The sequence below is a fragment of the Ceratotherium simum genome, chromosome 4, assembly GCF_057802395.1.
Source record: "Ceratotherium simum simum isolate JZ-2026a chromosome 4, ASM5780239v1, whole genome shotgun sequence".
NCBI lineage: Eukaryota > Metazoa > Chordata > Mammalia > Perissodactyla > Rhinocerotidae > Ceratotherium > Ceratotherium simum.
The window spans coordinates 27,323,740-27,341,374 of NC_141903.1; the positions used below are offsets into that span (position 1 = coordinate 27,323,740).

A 17,635-nucleotide genomic window follows, 5' to 3' on the forward strand; every position below is an offset into this window, starting at 1 on the left:
TTCTTAGGGAGCTTTATCCCCTCGCTTAGGGCAGCGATGAGTCGTCTGCGAAGTGGGCAGATCACAGGTTCCCGGCCTTGACCCGGAGCGTAGAGCGAGGAAAACGGACCAAGAGAGACGCGGAAGTGCTCCGCCTGCAGCTGTAAGGGGCTCTGCGTTTGCGAGGGGCATTGTCTTTATCTCAGACTCCTGGGCACCGGGTTCCCTCCCACCCCCTTTTATAGATGGGGAAATGGAGGCCCAGAATGGGGAAGGGTCACCTAGGAAGTTAGAGGCTCTTGCCCCAGTGTAACTTATTCTCCACCGAAGGTCACAGTAGCCAGAGGCTCTTTTTAAAATGTAAATAAAAATATAAAAGTAAATATGAAATGTAATTCCAATCTTCGTTTAAAACCCTCAGGGGCTCTCCTTGACATTTATAGATAAAATCAGATCCCTCCCTATCCCCTCAAAGCCCCGAATGCTCTGGGCCCTGGCCCTTTCCCCCTCACCTGGCATCGCTCCCTCCCTCCCTCAGATGCCTTGGCCTCCTTTGCCCGCCAAGGGTGTTCTCTTTCAGGACCTGAACACTGGTTTGGGTTACCTGATTTCTTCTTGTCTCTCAGGTCTCAGCCTAAACGCCTGGCGTCTTCTCAGCGCCTTCCTTGCCAGTCACATCCTAGCCTGTTGTCTTGATTGAATTATGTGCCCAGAACTGGGCACTATCTGATAGTGAGTATATGTTCATTCTTCTTGTTTATAGCTTTCCGGGCCCACTAGACGGGAGTGGAGGAGGACCTGTGAAGGAAACAAAATGGTTAAGCTCCTTTCCTTCCCTTTGCAATGAACCTCTTCACGGTCATTTTTTTTTTAATAATTTTATTTATTCATTCTTCCCCCAAAGACCCAGTAGATAGTTGTATGTCGTAGCTGCACATCCTTCTAGTTGCTGTACGTGGGACGCGGCCTCAGCATGGCCACACAAGTGGTGCGTCGGTGCGCGCCCTGGATCCGAACCCGTGCCGCCAACAGTGGAGTGCGTGCCCTTAACCACTAAGCCACGGGGCGGGCCCCACTTCATGGTCATTTAAGGAACTCCATTTCTTATCTGGAGATGATCAAGTTTCTGTCACCCACCAGCTTCAGAACTTCCAGACAGTCGCAAGCCATATCAGGATCAGAGCACCTGGGTTCTACTCCTGATTGCTGTTCCCTTATGACTGGAGACAAATCACTTTACCTCACTGGGCATCAATGCTCTCACCTTTGGAAGGGTTATGCATGGCTGCACACTGAGTGCTGCAGAGGGTCAAGTAAAACAATGGGTGTAAGGTACTTTCTCAACTCCTCATGGGCTACAAAACAAGCAGAATGGCAACAGTTGCCAATTTCTGGATATTTATTTCTGGATGCACAAAACTCTTCACATGCATTATCTTATTTAATTCTCACAGCAGCTTTTGAGAAGGTGCTATATGGTCATGTGCCACATAATGTTTCAGTCAAAGAGGGACTGCATATACAACAGTGGTCCCACAAGATTAGTACCATATAGCCTAGGTGTGTATACTATGTAGGTTTGTGTAAGTACACTCTGATGTTCACACAAGGACAAAATGACCTAACGAGGCATTTCTCAGAATGTATCCCTGTCATTAAGTGAGGCATGCCTGTATTATGATTCTCCCTTTATAGTTGAGGAAATGAGACTCAGATGTTAGGTGACTTGTCCAAGGCCCCACAGTTAATAAGTGACAATAGCATGAGTTTAACCCAGTTATACCTGACTGCAAAGCCCACTCTTAATCACTACACTCACTGTGTTAGTCAAATGTAAGAGTCGACCCCCATTCTTGCATGTAATAGACACCCGTAAAGACTAGTTTAATTTAGTAATGATTATCATTTTCTTTCTCTTATTCCATATATTTTAATCTATGTTACAGATGAGGAAACTGAGGCTCAGAACATTGTTACTTAACAAGGTCCTGCCACTGACAAGTAGTTAAGGTGGGACAGAAGTGAACTTTCTGAGAGCTGTCAGATGCCAGAACCCCTTTAAACCCCTTTAGGTTACCCATTACTGCCTCTCTCCCTCCCAATTCAGCATCCCTGGCTTCTATTTAATGTTGTAACCCCCACCTCCCTGCATACACAACCGCAGAGGCCCATGGAGCTGGACTTTGGTCTGCCACTCCTACCTTACCTTCACGATGCTCCAGTTCTCTGCAGCAGGAATCTAAGGGGTAACACAGATAACCAAATCCCTGCTAATGGAGAGCTGGCTAATAATCAGCTTTTCCTCGATAACAGCTGGTCGCCAGCTCAGCCAGCTGGAACACAGATCTCTCCCCAGCCATGTGTGCCTGGACATGTTCCCTCTTGGTCTCAGGGTTCATAGAGGTGGCTGGCAGCTGGATGGTCACATATGATAGCCATTACTATGTCCTATACTGCTTTCTAAAGAGTAACTAAGGCTGTGTTAACTAGGGGTACTGTGGGCCAGCAGAGAAGTCATTTCAGGTTAGAGGCCACTTCCAGATTCACCTCCTCAGCACTTCCTGACCACCCACTCTTTCCAGGAAGGACAGGTCACTTCCTCTGAGACCCACTACGGTGGGCCCTGAACTGACTCCCTCTATTGAATGGGCTCTTCTTGATTTGCTAATTAGGATTCATTTTCACTGCTATAGGTGTTTTACTTTTTTTTTTTTAACTTGATTGTTTTTGGAAATAGGTAACATGTACAACATAAACAAATTCAAAAGATCAAAGAGTCTACAATGAAAAGTAAATCTCCCTCCCCCACTGTTTATTCTCACACCAGTGGCCCTTTCTGGAGGCAAACACAGCACCAGTTTCTTGCGTTGCCTTCCAGGTAATCCTGTACCAGCAGTTCTCAATTCTGGCTGCACATCCGAATCTTTTGGGGAACTTTTAAAAGAGAACAGTGTTCGAGTCCCATCCCCGGACATTATGATTGAATTGGTGTAGAGTGGCCTCAGGCAGTGATATTTTTTAAAAGCCCTCCAGAGGATTCTAATACACGCCTAGGGATGACAAACCAATGATCTATGCATATACAAGACTCGCTCGCTCTGTATATATTTTAAACAAAAGGGGCATACAATATACACTATTCTACGCTCTTAAAAAATTAATATTATACATTGAAGATTGCTCCATGTCAGCGCATAAAGAGCTGCTTTCTGGCTATCTGTTGCTGAGTAACAAATCACTCCAAAACTTAGTGGCTTGAAACAACAATAATTGTTTTGTTATTTCTCACAGTTTCTGTGAGTCAGGAATTTGGTAAGAGCTTGACTAGGTGGTTCTGGCTTGGGGTCTCTCATAGAGCTATAGTCAGTGGCTGGGGTTGGGACAGGGGATGGGGGCTGCAGCAGCTGAAGGCCGTCTGTGCTTTCTGTGTGGGCTAGTGTGGGCTTCCTCACACCATGGCTGTTTCAGGGCAGCCTGTGCTTGAATGACAGCTGAAGTCTTCAAGAGTTGCACCAAGCAAGGATGACACTGTATAGTCTTTTATGACCTAGCCTCAAAAGTCACATACTTGCAAATCTCAATGGGAGAAGCGTCAAAGTCGCATTGTAAGAAGGACATGTGGGATGGAAAATAGTGTTATGACCATCTTTGGCCACGGCAACTACATAGTATTCCACTGTTTGGGTGTACAATCATTTATTTAAGCGTTGATGGACATTTATGTTGTTTCCATTCTTTTACTATTACAAATAGTGCTTTGAATGATTATGCGTATTTTTCCTCTGTCCCCTCTCTCCCAATCCTTAGAGGAGGCTTGGCCCTTCTTGATTACTTGCTTCTCTGGGCCACTGTGTGGCAGGTCAGGAAGTAACCATTCTCAGGCTCAAGAAGAGATCCCCTCCTCCTTTTGGCTTTTGAGGGAAATTAAGCTGAAGTGTCCCAGAGGAAGAAAGAATGGACGGCCAAGTAGTCAAGGGGAAAGGAGATTTTTGAAAGCCTTCCCCGAGATTGAGACGGAGGCTGGGCTTTGCGAGATTGTTGAGTGGCGAGGACTGGGGCCTCTCCCTGCCCTGGAGAGGTGGGAGGGCCTCCCACATGGGTGGTTGTTGGGGGTCCTGGGAGGCTGGAGCCATAGCAAGGACTCCTGAGCCCCAGCAAAGAGCAGAACTGTTTCAGGGGCCATACCAGCTTGGACGAGGGGCACCTTTGTCGTAACAGTGTGGGCTAAATAAAGGTCACAGGATTTTTCTCAGGCTGGACTGAGTTAGACCAACAGGGCTTCACATGACCCTGGCATGGGGCAATGGTCACAATAATTATTGGAATTGAATATCCTGCCAGTGCTGTAGGATGGGGACTTGGAGCATATAAAATTTGATTTGGAGAAGGAAAAGAAATGTGACTCTTACCCCCAGGGTGAAGGAGCACAAGGTATTCTTGCTACAAATATTCAGGTACAGAAAATGATCTGTTACTTGACGTTTCACAGCCATCATAAGCCTCAGGGATTTCTTTCAGGGGTGTGAACTAAGCGCAGTGGGAAACGGTCATTCAGAACGGAACTTGATCTTTGCACTAAAATATTGACTTTCTCATTATTTCTTTACTTAAACTCTCATATTTTTGGATAGTCAAGACAGCATCTTAAAGGATTAGCAGTGAAGTTGTTCTTTCCGGTCAAGTTTCTTATTAAGCAGATAAGAAAGTAATTAAGCAAGCATGCAAAGATTTAACTACACAAATTTTCATTAAGCGTACCAAAAAAATTAGGAACAGCCTAAATAACCAACTGTTGGAAATATGTTAAATAAATTATGATACAGCCACCCAATGGAAGTCTATGAGGCCATTAAAAATCATATGGTAAAAGAATATTCAATGGCACAGAAAGATGTTTACATATATTGTTAAACAAACAAAATATATATTGCGCAACCATAGTTTTGTTTTAAAAATTATATTTATATGGTTGGAGAAGAAGGATATATATCAAGATTTTCTCTGGTTGGTAACTGTTATATTCTTTTTGTTTACCTGTATTTTCTCAATTTTCTACAACACAAAGATATATTAATTTATAAAGAGAAAAGTAATAAAAGTTTTGGTCTAAAAAATATGAAAATAGATATATTTGCATTACTTCTGCTTTCTACTGAATATCACTGCCTCATAGTCAGCTTACATTATCATTGTTAATGGCTACATTTACTGAGAACTGGCCACCAACCAAGTATTATTCTGCCTCTAATCTTCACAACAGCTCTGTAAATCATTGTTATCCACAATTCACAAATGAGAAAATTAAGACCATAGATTAAGTAATTTGCCCAATGTAAAAATTAATGAATTACAGGAAGAGAATTCAAACTCAGCTCACTCTGGTTCCAAAGCCCAAGTGTGCTCTCCTGCCTGTTGCCTGACTAAGGTCACAAAGCATGTATTTAGGATCTAATTTTACCTGACTTTTCAGGATTACCCAAAGTTCCTGTTTTTTTGTGTGTGTGTGTGAGGAAGATCAGCCCTGAGCTAACATCCATGCCAATGCTCCTCTTTTTTGCTGAGGAAGACGGGCCCTGAGCTAACATCTATTGCCAATCCTCCTCCTTTTTTTTTTTTTTTCCCTTTTTCTCCCCAAAGTCCCAGTAGATAGTTGTATGTCATACCTTGACATACAACTATCTTGCACATCTTTCTAGTTGCTGTGTATGCGACGCCGCCTCAGCATTGCTGGACAAGCGGTGCATCAGTGTGGGCCCGGGATCCGAACCCAGGCCGCCAGTAGCGGAGCGCGTGCACTTAACTGCTAAGCCACAGGGCCGGCCCCCAAAGTCCCTGTTTTTGAGTTACAGATCCCTTTCAGAATTTGAGCTTTAGAAAATAACTCATAAGGTTAAAATGCATATAAGGACAAACTTTTACATGGCTCATCCATCGACCCAGGCTAGACCCTTAAGGTATGTAAGGGCACTAGCCTACGTGCCCTATAGCACCCATGTGTCCTTCTGGCCCCTTTCTGGGCAGGATGCCCATCTGCTGTGATTTCTAATGATCCAGGGCCTGGCCAGCCCCGATCTTAACTTATCTCACTCAAAGAACATCACGAAGGAACACAGAGCCCCTCCATGTGAGCTACTGTTCCTGGGAACTCTGGCCATACCAGGGACAGCCCCTCTTGGCAAGCATATGGCCTTTGTGCCCCGCTGCCTATATAAGCAGCCCCCTCCCTGCCTGCGGTAGCAGTGCATAGTTCCGTCCAGCTGGCTGCCATTGGACACTCCCAGTAAGTAAATCCCAATAAACCTCTGTGTCTTGTTCACTGTCTCCAGGTCTTTTCTTCGGTCTCTCTGCTACCTATCCCGCACTGCTTGCACAACTGGGCGTGCGGCCAGACAAGGTGAAACAAAGAGAACTTCACAGACTAGCCAAGCTCCAGAGACAGACCCAACAGGAAACCCAAGTAGCTGAATAAAGTCACTAAGTCAACAGGTGGCCAGACAATTAAGAACTGACAGTAACTCTAGATCAAGGGTAATAACAAATGAAATATGGGAGAGAGCCAAGGTAAGTATAAAATGAGGGTGGAAACCAACCAGGCTGTTCTGGCAGTTCTAAGGGGTAGCTGATGGGGCAAGGGAAACTGTCTTCCCTTCTGTGGCTTCACAGAGGACATGGAGTTTGACAAGCCAGGAGGGGAAAGGCCTTCATTAATGCCTGTGAAATTTCCTGAAGGGGGCTACTCAGCGCTGAGGTTCCTGCAGGGGCCCAATGACACAAACAAATTACCCGGGCTTGCACCTCTGTTTCTCATGCCTCCCTCTCCCTGTCAGTCAGTACTCCTTCCACACTCTTCTTGCTTCTGCACCCACTCCCTTCTCTCCATTCTTCCAGCCCCCATCCTAGGCCAGTTCCTCGTTCCTCTGGGAAGATTGCAACAGCTTCCTTACTGACTTACCAGCCTCAGATTCATCTTCCTAATGAAATGCCGATGTTTGAATCCTTTGCCATGTCCTCAGTTTACATACCTTCGGTGACAGGGAACTCACTATCTTTAAGGTAATCCAGTTAATCTTCGATAGTTACGATAACTAATAATGATTGAATAACTACTATTAAATTGAACAGTATGCAGTTGCCATTTGTGTAGGACAAAAATAGTCAAATAGTGGCAATTTCATATGGTTCAACTTAATATGCACTGGGTGCATAGCTTTGCACAATATATTATCTCATTTAATTTCACAACAGCCATGTCAAATGATTCTAATTTTACAGATAAGCAAAGTGAGGCTGAGGAGAAATTAAATAATTTACACAGATAGCAAACAACAGGCCCAGACTCAGTCCCAGGTCTAACTCCCAAGCTTCACCTCTTAAGCACTCTGGGAACTGCCTCCTTATAATAACCTATATCTCTGTCCTGCTGGCTTGTCCTGCTCTGTGGATCCTCCCTGAACAAACTGACACACTCTCCACCCCCAACAGCGTTTCAGAACTTCCTCTAGTTGAACATCCGGTTCCTTCACCATTCCTATTAACAGGAGCAATGAATGGTGGGGAGCCTGTGGAGACCTTTTCACCCAACACCAGGATTTGTTGTGGCCGCTAATATGCCAACCAGCCCGTTCCCATCCACGCGTGTCCTGAATTTCAGAGTCCTATTCTTTCCAAAAAGGTGCCTCACAAAACGCCTTTCCACAAAATACCTCTCCTTGACCCAGTTGGTTCCTTGCTCATCCTGTTTCTTTCCTTTATTCTCCCCTCTTTATCTCTAAGCTTGAGTCTTAAAATCACCTGTGGACCCAGCAATTCCACTTCTGGGTGTATACCCAAGAGAATTGAAAACATATGTCCACACAAAGACTTGTACATGAATGTTCATATTAGCCCCAAAGGGAAAACAACCCAAATGCCCACAAACTATTAAATGGATAAACAAAATGTGGTATATCTATACAATGGAATATTATCTGGCTATAAAAAGGAAAGCAGTTCTGATACATGCTGCAACACGTGTGAACCTTGAAAACACTATGCTAAGTGAAAGTAGTCAGGCACAAAAGGCTACATACTGTATACTTTCATTTATATGAAATGTCCAGAATAGAGAAATCCATAAAGAGAGAAATTGATTAATGGTTACCAGGGAGTGAGAAAATAGATTAGTGGTTGTACAATATAACGAATGTGCTAAAAAACCACTGAATAGCACACTTTAAAATTGTGAATTTTATGTTACATGAATGATATCTCAAACAGAATTTTTTTTTAAATCACCGTGATTTCAACCACCTAACTTTTCAAAGCTTTTCAGTTTCCTCATCTGTGAAATGTGGATCTTGGAGTAGGGATCATTTTAAATAAATAATTTCAGCTATTCTGCCAGGAGAATCCATAAGCAAGGCTTGTGGTCAGGAATGGAGAGATCAGCCATCCCTGGTGAGTCCTCCCTCACTCCAGCCCATCTGGAGTCACGGATCCAGGAACGTTAGAGCTACGTTATTCAACTCTCTTGTTTTGTTGGGAAATCGAAGCCTTGAGAGGATGGAACAGTTTTAAGGTCACAGAATGAATCAGTGGCATTGTTGGCCTACAATCCTGTTTTATTCTTTCTAGGAGCTCATATGCTTTTCTAGACTGGATTATGCAAAACAATCTCTCCTAACCCTATTAGCAGCCCCTGCTCCCAATGAAAGAAGCTAGAGTTCCTTTCATGACGTCTGAAACCAGGCCCATTTAACAGGCATGTTAGGAGGTGACCTGCTGCAAATACCAGCTTAACTGTACCTCCCCAACAAATGGACTGAAGTTTTTCAACAGGCTTGCCATCCTCATTCCGGCATATTGAAAAATGGAGTAAAAGTAGGTTTCTTGCAAAACAGTTGCTTATATTCCTAACAAGAACTAAGCCTGGTGGGCATTCTGTGGGAAAGGACCTAGGCTGGGCTCTTTTGGAGATTTTGAAAAATGGGTAAAGTTTTACTCCTATCTTAATCTTCAAGGAGCTTCAGATGTGTAGAAATAATACAACCTATTAATAATGTAGAAACTCCCACTGGAATGGAAGGAAACCAATAGTTTGGGGGTTCCAAGTAGGAAAAGTCCAGCTGGGCATCAAAGAATCCATGGAGGAAATGGCAATTGGAGTGGGTGGTAGGGAACAGCAGAGGGCACAGCAAGAATGAAGCTGAGAAAGGCAGAAAGAATGAAAAACACTAGGGTGGAGCTTAGAGTATGTGTAGAGAAATTGTGAAAAACAAAGTAAGAAGTATTGGGGCCAAGTTCTGGTGAGCTATTCATGTAAACATTAAGAAAAATTGCTTAATTTTTGAGGGGTGGGGCAGGGGTGGGGACGGGCACTGTCATACACTCTGGTATAGCCTTGGAGAAAAAAATTAGCATTATTTATCCAAACCCTTAGCTGCAAGCTCTTTGGGCCTGGGATTGCACTTCTAGGTATTTTTACTAAGAAATATAAGGATGTTCATTATAGTATTATTCATAATAATAGAAAATAAAAACAACCTAAATATCTAATTATAGAACAGTGATTCTCAACTTGGGTGATTTTGTCTGGAGATATTTTTGGATGTCACAACTTGAGGTGGGATGCTACTGGCATCTGGTGGCTAGGGGCCAGCGATGCTGCTAAACATCCTACAATGTACAGGACAGCCTCCCACAACAAAAAATTACTGGGCCCAAAATGTCAGTAGTGCCAGGGTTGAGAATATATATATTCTCTAGGAAAAGATTTAAATATACAAAAAATATTGGCAATGGTAGTATCTGGGATTATGTTTGATTTTACTTTTTTCATTTGTGTCTTCCTGTATTTTCTAAATTTTAATCAACAATGTACAGGACTTTGTATTAGTCAAGGTTCTCCAGAGAATTGGCTCATGCAGTTATGGAGGCTGAGAAGTCCCATAATCTGCCATCTGCAAGCTGGAGAACCAGGAAAGCCATTGGTATAATTCAGTCTGAGTCTGAAGGCCTGAGAACCTGGAGGGCAAACAGTGTCAATCCAGGTCTGAGTCTGAGAACCAGGAGTGCCAATGTCCAAGGGCAGGAGAAGATGGATGTCCCAGCTCGGGCAGAGAGCAAATTTGCCCTTCCCGCACCTTTTCATTCTGTTCAGGCCTCAGTGGATCGGTTGATGGCCACCCACATTGGGGAGGGTGATCTTCTTTACTCAGTCTACTGATTCAAATGCTCATCTCTTCTGAGAACACCCTCACAGATATACCCAGAAAAAATATTTTACCAGCTATCTGGGCATCCCTTAGCCCGATCAAGTTGGCACATAAAATAAACCATCACAGACTTATAATTAAAAAGAAAATTTACTGAGCATCAAGGATGTACCAGGTAGCATTGCAAGGCCTAGGGAGTCAGCCCTGACAGGTCTCTGCCCTCATGGAACTCACAGTATAGAGAGGAAGACAAACAATAGACAAGAAATAAAAAACAAACATCATAATTTCTAGTAGTAATAAATGTGCAATAAAGGAATAAATAGGATGACATGACAGGCAGGAAGCAGAGAGGGGGTGGTTGGGGGCTATTTGGGATAAGACTGCTCAGGATGACCAACATGAGCTGAGACCTTGAGGTTGAGAAGGAGATGGAGAGGGCTCATGTAGTCATGGTGGCAGTGTCTGGAGAAGTTCAGGTTGCTGCAGGCCTGCCAGACCAGGGGGTCACCTATGTACACAGTACCAAATGGGTGCAGCACCCGAAGAATTTATTATGCTCTACAATAAAGGAAGTAATCTATTTTTCCATTAAAGTTCACTTACAAAGTTCAAAGTGCCAAGGACAGTCTATAATCCTGTATTCTTTGGTGTTTACAATGTCGAGGTGCCAGGTTTTAGCAGATATAGTCACGGAAGCTCAAGTACACTTCATCCAGAAAGAAAGTGTTCTCCTCCTCCCCTAGCGTGCTGGAGGGGCACTTCAGTGAGGAGGATCGTGGTATTTCAAGATTCATGGGAGCTGATAGCATCTAGACTATTGTGTGCATTTCTGATTGACAGCCCAAGAGAGTACAGACTGTAGCCAGAAAAAGCACATTAAAGTGCCAAGAGAAAGATCAGGGGGGTTGAAGAGAAACAGATTTAAAGCTAAGCCTCTTGGGAAAAGACAAAAACCAAAATGTTAACTAGAGGTTACCTCTGAGTAGCAGGATTATAGGTAACTTTGTCTTCTTTGTGTATTTTCTACAGTGAACATGTATTTTGTAATAAAAGAAAAACTATGACAGGATTTATTTTTCTGAGGACACTGAGTTCTAAAATTAAAGAATTGTTGGAATCTAAAGCTGGGAACGACTCTGATGCAGACATTGTGAAATCAGAGCCCATAGGTGTGAGATCCATAATGGGCACGAGGGAAGAAGGCTGAGCAGTGAGCGGGCAAAGGGAAGCTCCATACTGGGGAGGCCCTGGGGAAGGGAGCACAGGAGGGTGGGGTGAGGGGCAGGGGGATGGAGCTGGGTGGGCAGTCCCTCTCAGCTCTAGCCATTCCTGCCATGGAGGAAAGTGGGTACAGAGTTGTTACAGCTCCTGATTCTCCAAGAGAATCAGACAGTCTAACAGTAAATGTAGGCTTCTATGTCAAATATTGAAGAACAATACCATACAGGACGGAGAAAACACATCTACAGTAGTAGCCTGTCCCTGTGCTGCCACTTTGCAGCCTCTGTTTTCAGTGCTTTTTTTAGGTTGAGCCCACTTCCTGCTCTGTGCGGAAATCTCTTCTCAGCTGTTAGTGGACCAAGGTGAAAAGGGAACTCTCGCCTTCTCCCATCTGGGGCTCAGAAGCATCTGGAGCACTCTGATCCTCATAATCCTTGTTCTTGGGAAATATTAATGATTTAATCTCCTAAGTTCACTCCCTCTCCTATGCAGCCATACCAGTGAGATTTACAGACAAGACCCAGAGAAGTCCAGTTGGAGCAGAGCACATCGTGACTCAGTTTTGCCACAGACCGAAAAACTGCCCTCGGACGGCCAGCCTCAGCCCCTCCACAGAAGTAGCCAGAGGAATTCCCAGCCATGGGTGAGGTGACGGCGGAGGAGGTGGAGAAGTTCCTGGACTCGAATGTCGGCTTTGCCAAACAGTACTACAACCTCCGCTACCGGGCCAAGGTCATCTCAGACCTCCTGGGGGCCAAGGAGGCAGCCGTGGACTTCAGCAACTACCACTCCCTGAGCAGTGTGGAGGAGAGTGAAATTATCTTCGACCTCCTGCGGGACTTTCAGGAGAATTTGCAGGCCGAGAAATGCGTCTTCAACGTCATGAAGAAGCTGTGCTTCCTCCTACAGGCAGACCGCATGAGCCTGTTCATGTACAGGACCCGAAATGGCATCGCGGAGCTAGCCACCCGGCTCTTCAATGTCCACAAGGATGCGGTCCTTGAAGACTGCCTGGTGATGCCCGACTCGGAGATCGTGTTCCCCCTGGACATGGGCGTGGTGGGCTACGTTGCACACTCTAAAAAGGTCGTCAACGTCGCCAACACAGAAGAGGTACCCTCTTCCCCACGAGAGGGAGGGCAGGGAGGCATTGTTCCATGGGGTTCTGGGGGTGCAAGTGGGGTGGGGAGCTGCTGGCCACCAAGATTGGGCTGGTGACAATTTGGCGCTTCTCTTTATTTACTTATTTCTTTATAATTTTTTATTTTGAAAAAAAATTCAACCTTAACAGAAGAGTTTAAAAATAGTACAAAGAACTGTGTATCTTTCATCCAAATTCACCAGTTGTTAACACCTTGCCACGTTCGCTTTCCCTCTCCATTTCTTCTGACCCGTTTGGGAGTCAACTGCAAACATCGTGCCCTGTTAACCCGAGGTACTTTGCTGGATATTTCCAGAACAAGGACACTTCCTACATATCCACAGTACAATGATCAAATTCAGGAAATGTAACATTGATACAATACTATTATCTAATAGACAGTCCATATTCGGTTTTTGCCAGTTGTCGCAATTACACCCGTATAGCACTGTCTCTTCAGTCTCCTTGAATCTGAAACAGTTCCTCAGTCTGTCTTTGTTTTCCATGATACTGACAGTTTTGAAGGGTACAGGCCAAATATTTTGCAGAAATGTCCCTCCATTTGGACACGTCTTTATGATTAGATGCAGTCATGCATTTCCAACAGGAGTGTCACAGGGGTGATGTGTTTTTCTTCGTGCATTACATCAAGAAACATATGATGGCAGTCTGTCTCATTCCCGGAAATGTTAACATTGACCACTTGGTTAAGCACTTGGCTCTGTCTTCCAGGAGTCCAGTATTCTGTGGGAGTCTACTGGCAGCTCTGACAAAGACCTCTTTGATCAGCTGGGGCAAATCACTTCCCCTCTCTAGGCATTAGCTTTGAAAAGCTATAGTGCAGTTCTACCTATAGCCCTCTTTCTGGGCCAACTCCTACTTATCCTTCAGATCTCAGCTTAAAGGTAACTTCCTCAGAAAGGCACTCCCAGACCTCTCTGTTATAGTCTCCTTCCTAAAACCATTTATCACAATAAAGCCTGGAGGCCAGGGACTATGCCTGCCTTTTTCTCCACTTTATTCCAGGGCGCAGGACCCAGCAAATGTCTGGCACAAAGCAGATGCTCAGTAAACATTTGGCATAAAAGACTCACAATCAAGTAATTATGCAATAATTCCTTTAACACCTGTCCCACCCAAAAGAATATTTGCTCCATGATGGCAGGGCCCATGTGGGTCTCATGTTTTGCTGCACTGGCCAAACCAGGAGCCTGTGTTCAGTCATTTCCAAGATCCAGCCTGGACATTTTGTGACTTTGTGCTCACCTTACCTCTGGCCTTATTTCAGACTAAGGCTCATAAGGAGAAGAAGGAGGGGGCTTCACAGATCATCTCATCCAACTGCCTTATTTAATGGATGTGGAGCTTACAGTCAGGAGAGCTTGAGAAGGGACTTGCCAAAAGTCACCAAGGAGTCAGGGCAGAGCCAGGACTTCACATCCACAAATGCAGGAATTCAAACAGGTCGTCTTTTTGACTTGGGTTCCTTGGCAAGATAAGAAGCACAGACTTGGGCCTCTGTGGGAAATGGTTTTGTTTGAAACACACTGGGCTGGATCTCCCATGGGGTTCATCTCTCCCTCATCTCCTCTTGGACATCCAGGGGTGGGGGTAATGTTTCTTCACCCAGGGGGCTTTCCTGAGGACTCCTCCAACTGGACTAGAATCTACTCTCCCTTCGACTCTCTCTAGACTTTAAATGTAGCCAGCATGGATTGTCACAGTCTTATGACATCACCCTGATTATCCCTGTTTTACGGATAGTGAAACTGAAGCCCAGAAAGCTTAAGTAACTTGCTCAGAGCTACACTAATAGAAGGTGGCAGAATGGGGATTCGAACCCTGGCACTCTGGCCTTGTGCCACCCCCTCTTCACAGCCCTGCTAGTCTGTACCTCCTCCTCATCTATAAAATAAAGGCATCCGGTTAGGTGCTGTTTACCAAAGGTCATTTCAAATCATACGGCAGAGAATGAAGATGTTAGGCTTTGAGGTCAGATCTGGGTGTGAATCATGACTCAGCCACTTTCTAAGAATATGGCCTTGGCAAATTGTTTAGCCTGTTGGGGCTTACTTTCTAAGTTATAAAATGGGATGAGAATATTTACCTCGAAGTGTTGTGGGATTAAATGAGAGAATAATTTCTCGTCTAACAAGGCTCTTGGCCCATTGTAATGGCTCATATTGGCAGCTCCTGCTCCTTGTTATCATTATTTTGTTGTTGTTGTTGTTGTTGTTAAGGATCTATTCTAAGGGAAGGATGCCGTACCAGGTGTGTGTGGGATTTGGAGAAGAATCCAGTCTTGCCCTTCTGGAACTTTCAGTTTAGATTGTATTGGTGGGAAAGACAGAACAGAGGTGCCAAGAGCTTTTATGAGCCCTGGTGTTAAGGGGATTTAGGGTGTTTCTCTGATTCTAAAAGATCCGGGTCTAAGAGTTTGCTCAGCCCTTGTGATGAGGGACAGCCTGTCGTTTCCTCTTCAACCCTAAAGTTCACTCTGGAAGTGATGTCTGTGCTGCCCTGGAAGCTTTCGGGCCTGGGGCAGTCTCCCTGACTGGTGACTTGCGCCTGGAGGTGAAGTCAGTCCAGGCCAGCAATCCTTGCGTCTGTTGGTATTTGCATGCATTTGCCTCCCCTGTTGTTCCTTCTTGAGAAATCTTATTCTCCTTGGGGCTCTGGACAGTACTGGGGGTTGGATGGAGAAGGAAATGGAAGATGGTGTAAACTGAGTTCCAGGTTGTCCCTGAACCACCAGCAAGTGATACTCTTAGCCTTCAGCACTCTCAAAAAACCTGGGAAATGGTTACAAACACTACATTTTTGAAAAGGGAAACCAGGAACAGAGAAGTTTCCCAGGGTTGTAACATACCTCCCCATGTCCTAGCAATTCCTACTCATCCTTGGGATTTGCCTCAGGAAGTCTTGCCATTAGGATTGCCAGATAAAATATACGATGCCCAGTTACATTTGAATTTTAGATAAAGAATAATATTTTAGTGAAGTATGTCCCATGCAATATTTAGGACATACTTCTACTCAAAAAGTATTTACTTATCTGAAATTCAAATGTAACTAGGTATCCTGTGTTTATTTGCTAAATCTGGCAACCCTACTTGCCATATAGTATTTGTTTGCGTATTAATTCTTTATCCTTTCTCCTATTAGGAAAGCCCACAAGGGCTGTCTATCATGGTCACCACTGGTCCCCAGCACCCAGTCCAGTGCCTGGGACAGAGTGGGGACTCATTACAGTGTGTTGAGTGAATGAGTAAATGATGGCCCTTCCTTAATCCACTGTGATATTGTACTTTATGCTAAGAAATATATATTTGGTCTTCATCCTGATTCCTCACACAGAGCTCCCAAGACGCTTGTAATTCCCTGAGTGATAGGAGCATCCGACACAGAGCTCCTAAATCCCTTGGAATTTCCTGAGTGATAGTGGTTTTTTCGACTCTTGTTGGGCTCCTGGATGGGGGCTGGTCACCAGAGACACCAAGCCATGATTAGACACTTGGAACATTGGGCCCCACCCCCATTCTCTGGAAAAGGGAGGACTGGAAATGGAGTTAATAATTAATCGTGCCTATGTAATGAAGCCTCCTTAAAAATCCCAAAAGTGCAGGGTTCAGAGAGCTTCCGGGTTGGAGAACACATCCATATGCTGGGAGGGTGGAACACCCCAACTCCATGGGGACAGAAGCTTCTGTGCTCAGGACCCTCCCAGACCTTGCCCTATGTATCTCTTCATCTTGCTGTTCATCTGTATCCTTTATTATATAACAAACCAGTAAACATAAGTGTTTCCCTGAGTTCTGTGAGCTATTCTAGCAAATTATTGACCCCCCAAGGAGGGGGTCATGAGAACTCCAGTTTGTAGTTGATCAGTCAGAAGCACAGGTGACAACCTGGGGCTTGCTAATGGTGTCTGAAGTGGAGGCTGTCTTATGGGACTGAGCCCTCAACTGGTGGGATCTGACGCTAAATCCAGGTAGATAGTGTCAGAACTGAATTGAATTGCAGGACACCCAGCTGGTGCTGGATAATTGATGTTGGAAAAAACACCACACATCTGATGTCAGAAGTGGTGTCAGGAGGGTGGCAATAGTGTGAAAGTGAAAGAAAACAGTGAGTTTTTCCTAAACACCAACAAATCCCATTTCTGAAGACAGAACCTGAGAGGTCTGTCATTTCCAAAGACTCTTACATCTGTTGTCCTGTTCTCCTTCTCTTCCTATGAACTCTGGAACCCAGCATGCTAGACAGAAAGAAACTTCAAGGATGACCTAGTCTGACCCTCTGATTTTACTAAAGGGGAAACTGAGGCTCAGAGAGGTTTTGACTACTGATAATGGACTGAGCAGCCCCTGAAGCCACTCAGAGAGTAAGTCCCTCCCTCCCTGAGGCCCCAGGGTACCCCACACCTTCACATTATGGCTTGAATTGTAGGTTCATGTTTTACATGATGTCCCCACTATACTGTGAGAACCAGTGAGGACAACCTCATCTTTCTTACTGGTCTTGGCATATCCAATGCCTCTCACAGAGCTAGTGCTCAGTAAATATGAATGAATCCATCAGTCAATCAGTGTATCAACGAATAAATCAATGAATGTAGTGGCTGTACCACTAGCCAGAAAAGGAACTGTCTATAACACAGGGAAGATGACAGTTCTATGCGACAGGGCTGATGTGGGAGTTAATGAGACAATATATGTAAGCTGTCTGACTCTGGGCCTAGTACATCATTGTTATTCACTAAATAGTAGATCTCATCATGGGACACAATGCGCTTGGCAGTGTGAATGTTTGAAAAGAGGAGCTGAGGAATCTGGAATGGGAAGCAGTGTTGCATTGCATTGGAATAAAATCTAAACTCTTGACAGTGGTCTCCAAGGCCCTGCCCACCTCTCTGACTTACCGGCCTCCACTCTGCCTCTCCCTCTCCCTCACCGTGCTTCAGCTACACTGGTCTTCTTTCTTTCTGAGATCGGCCAACTCATTGCCCCCTCCAGGCCTTTCCCTTCTCTGTGCTCCCCACTTGGAATGCGCTTCACATGCCCAGCTCCTCCGATCCTTCAGCTCTCAGCATTACCTC

At 44.8% G+C, this 17,635-nt stretch overlaps 1 protein-coding gene across 1 annotated transcript in view; it reads left to right on the forward strand.

Moving 5' to 3' along the window:
* Nucleotides 1–48: 48 nt before the first annotated feature.
* Nucleotides 49–17,635, forward strand: part of PDE6A (phosphodiesterase 6A) — a 73,923-nt gene continuing 56,336 nt past the window's right edge. The window contains exons 1-4 of the mRNA XM_004428658.3: nt 49–142; nt 606–711; nt 6,306–6,540; nt 11,889–12,509. Coding sequence (XP_004428715.1) covers nt 12,036–12,509 — 474 coding nt within the window. The 5' untranslated portion in view covers nt 49–142; nt 606–711; nt 6,306–6,540; nt 11,889–12,035. The remainder of the gene's footprint in view (nt 143–605; nt 712–6,305; nt 6,541–11,888; nt 12,510–17,635) is intronic.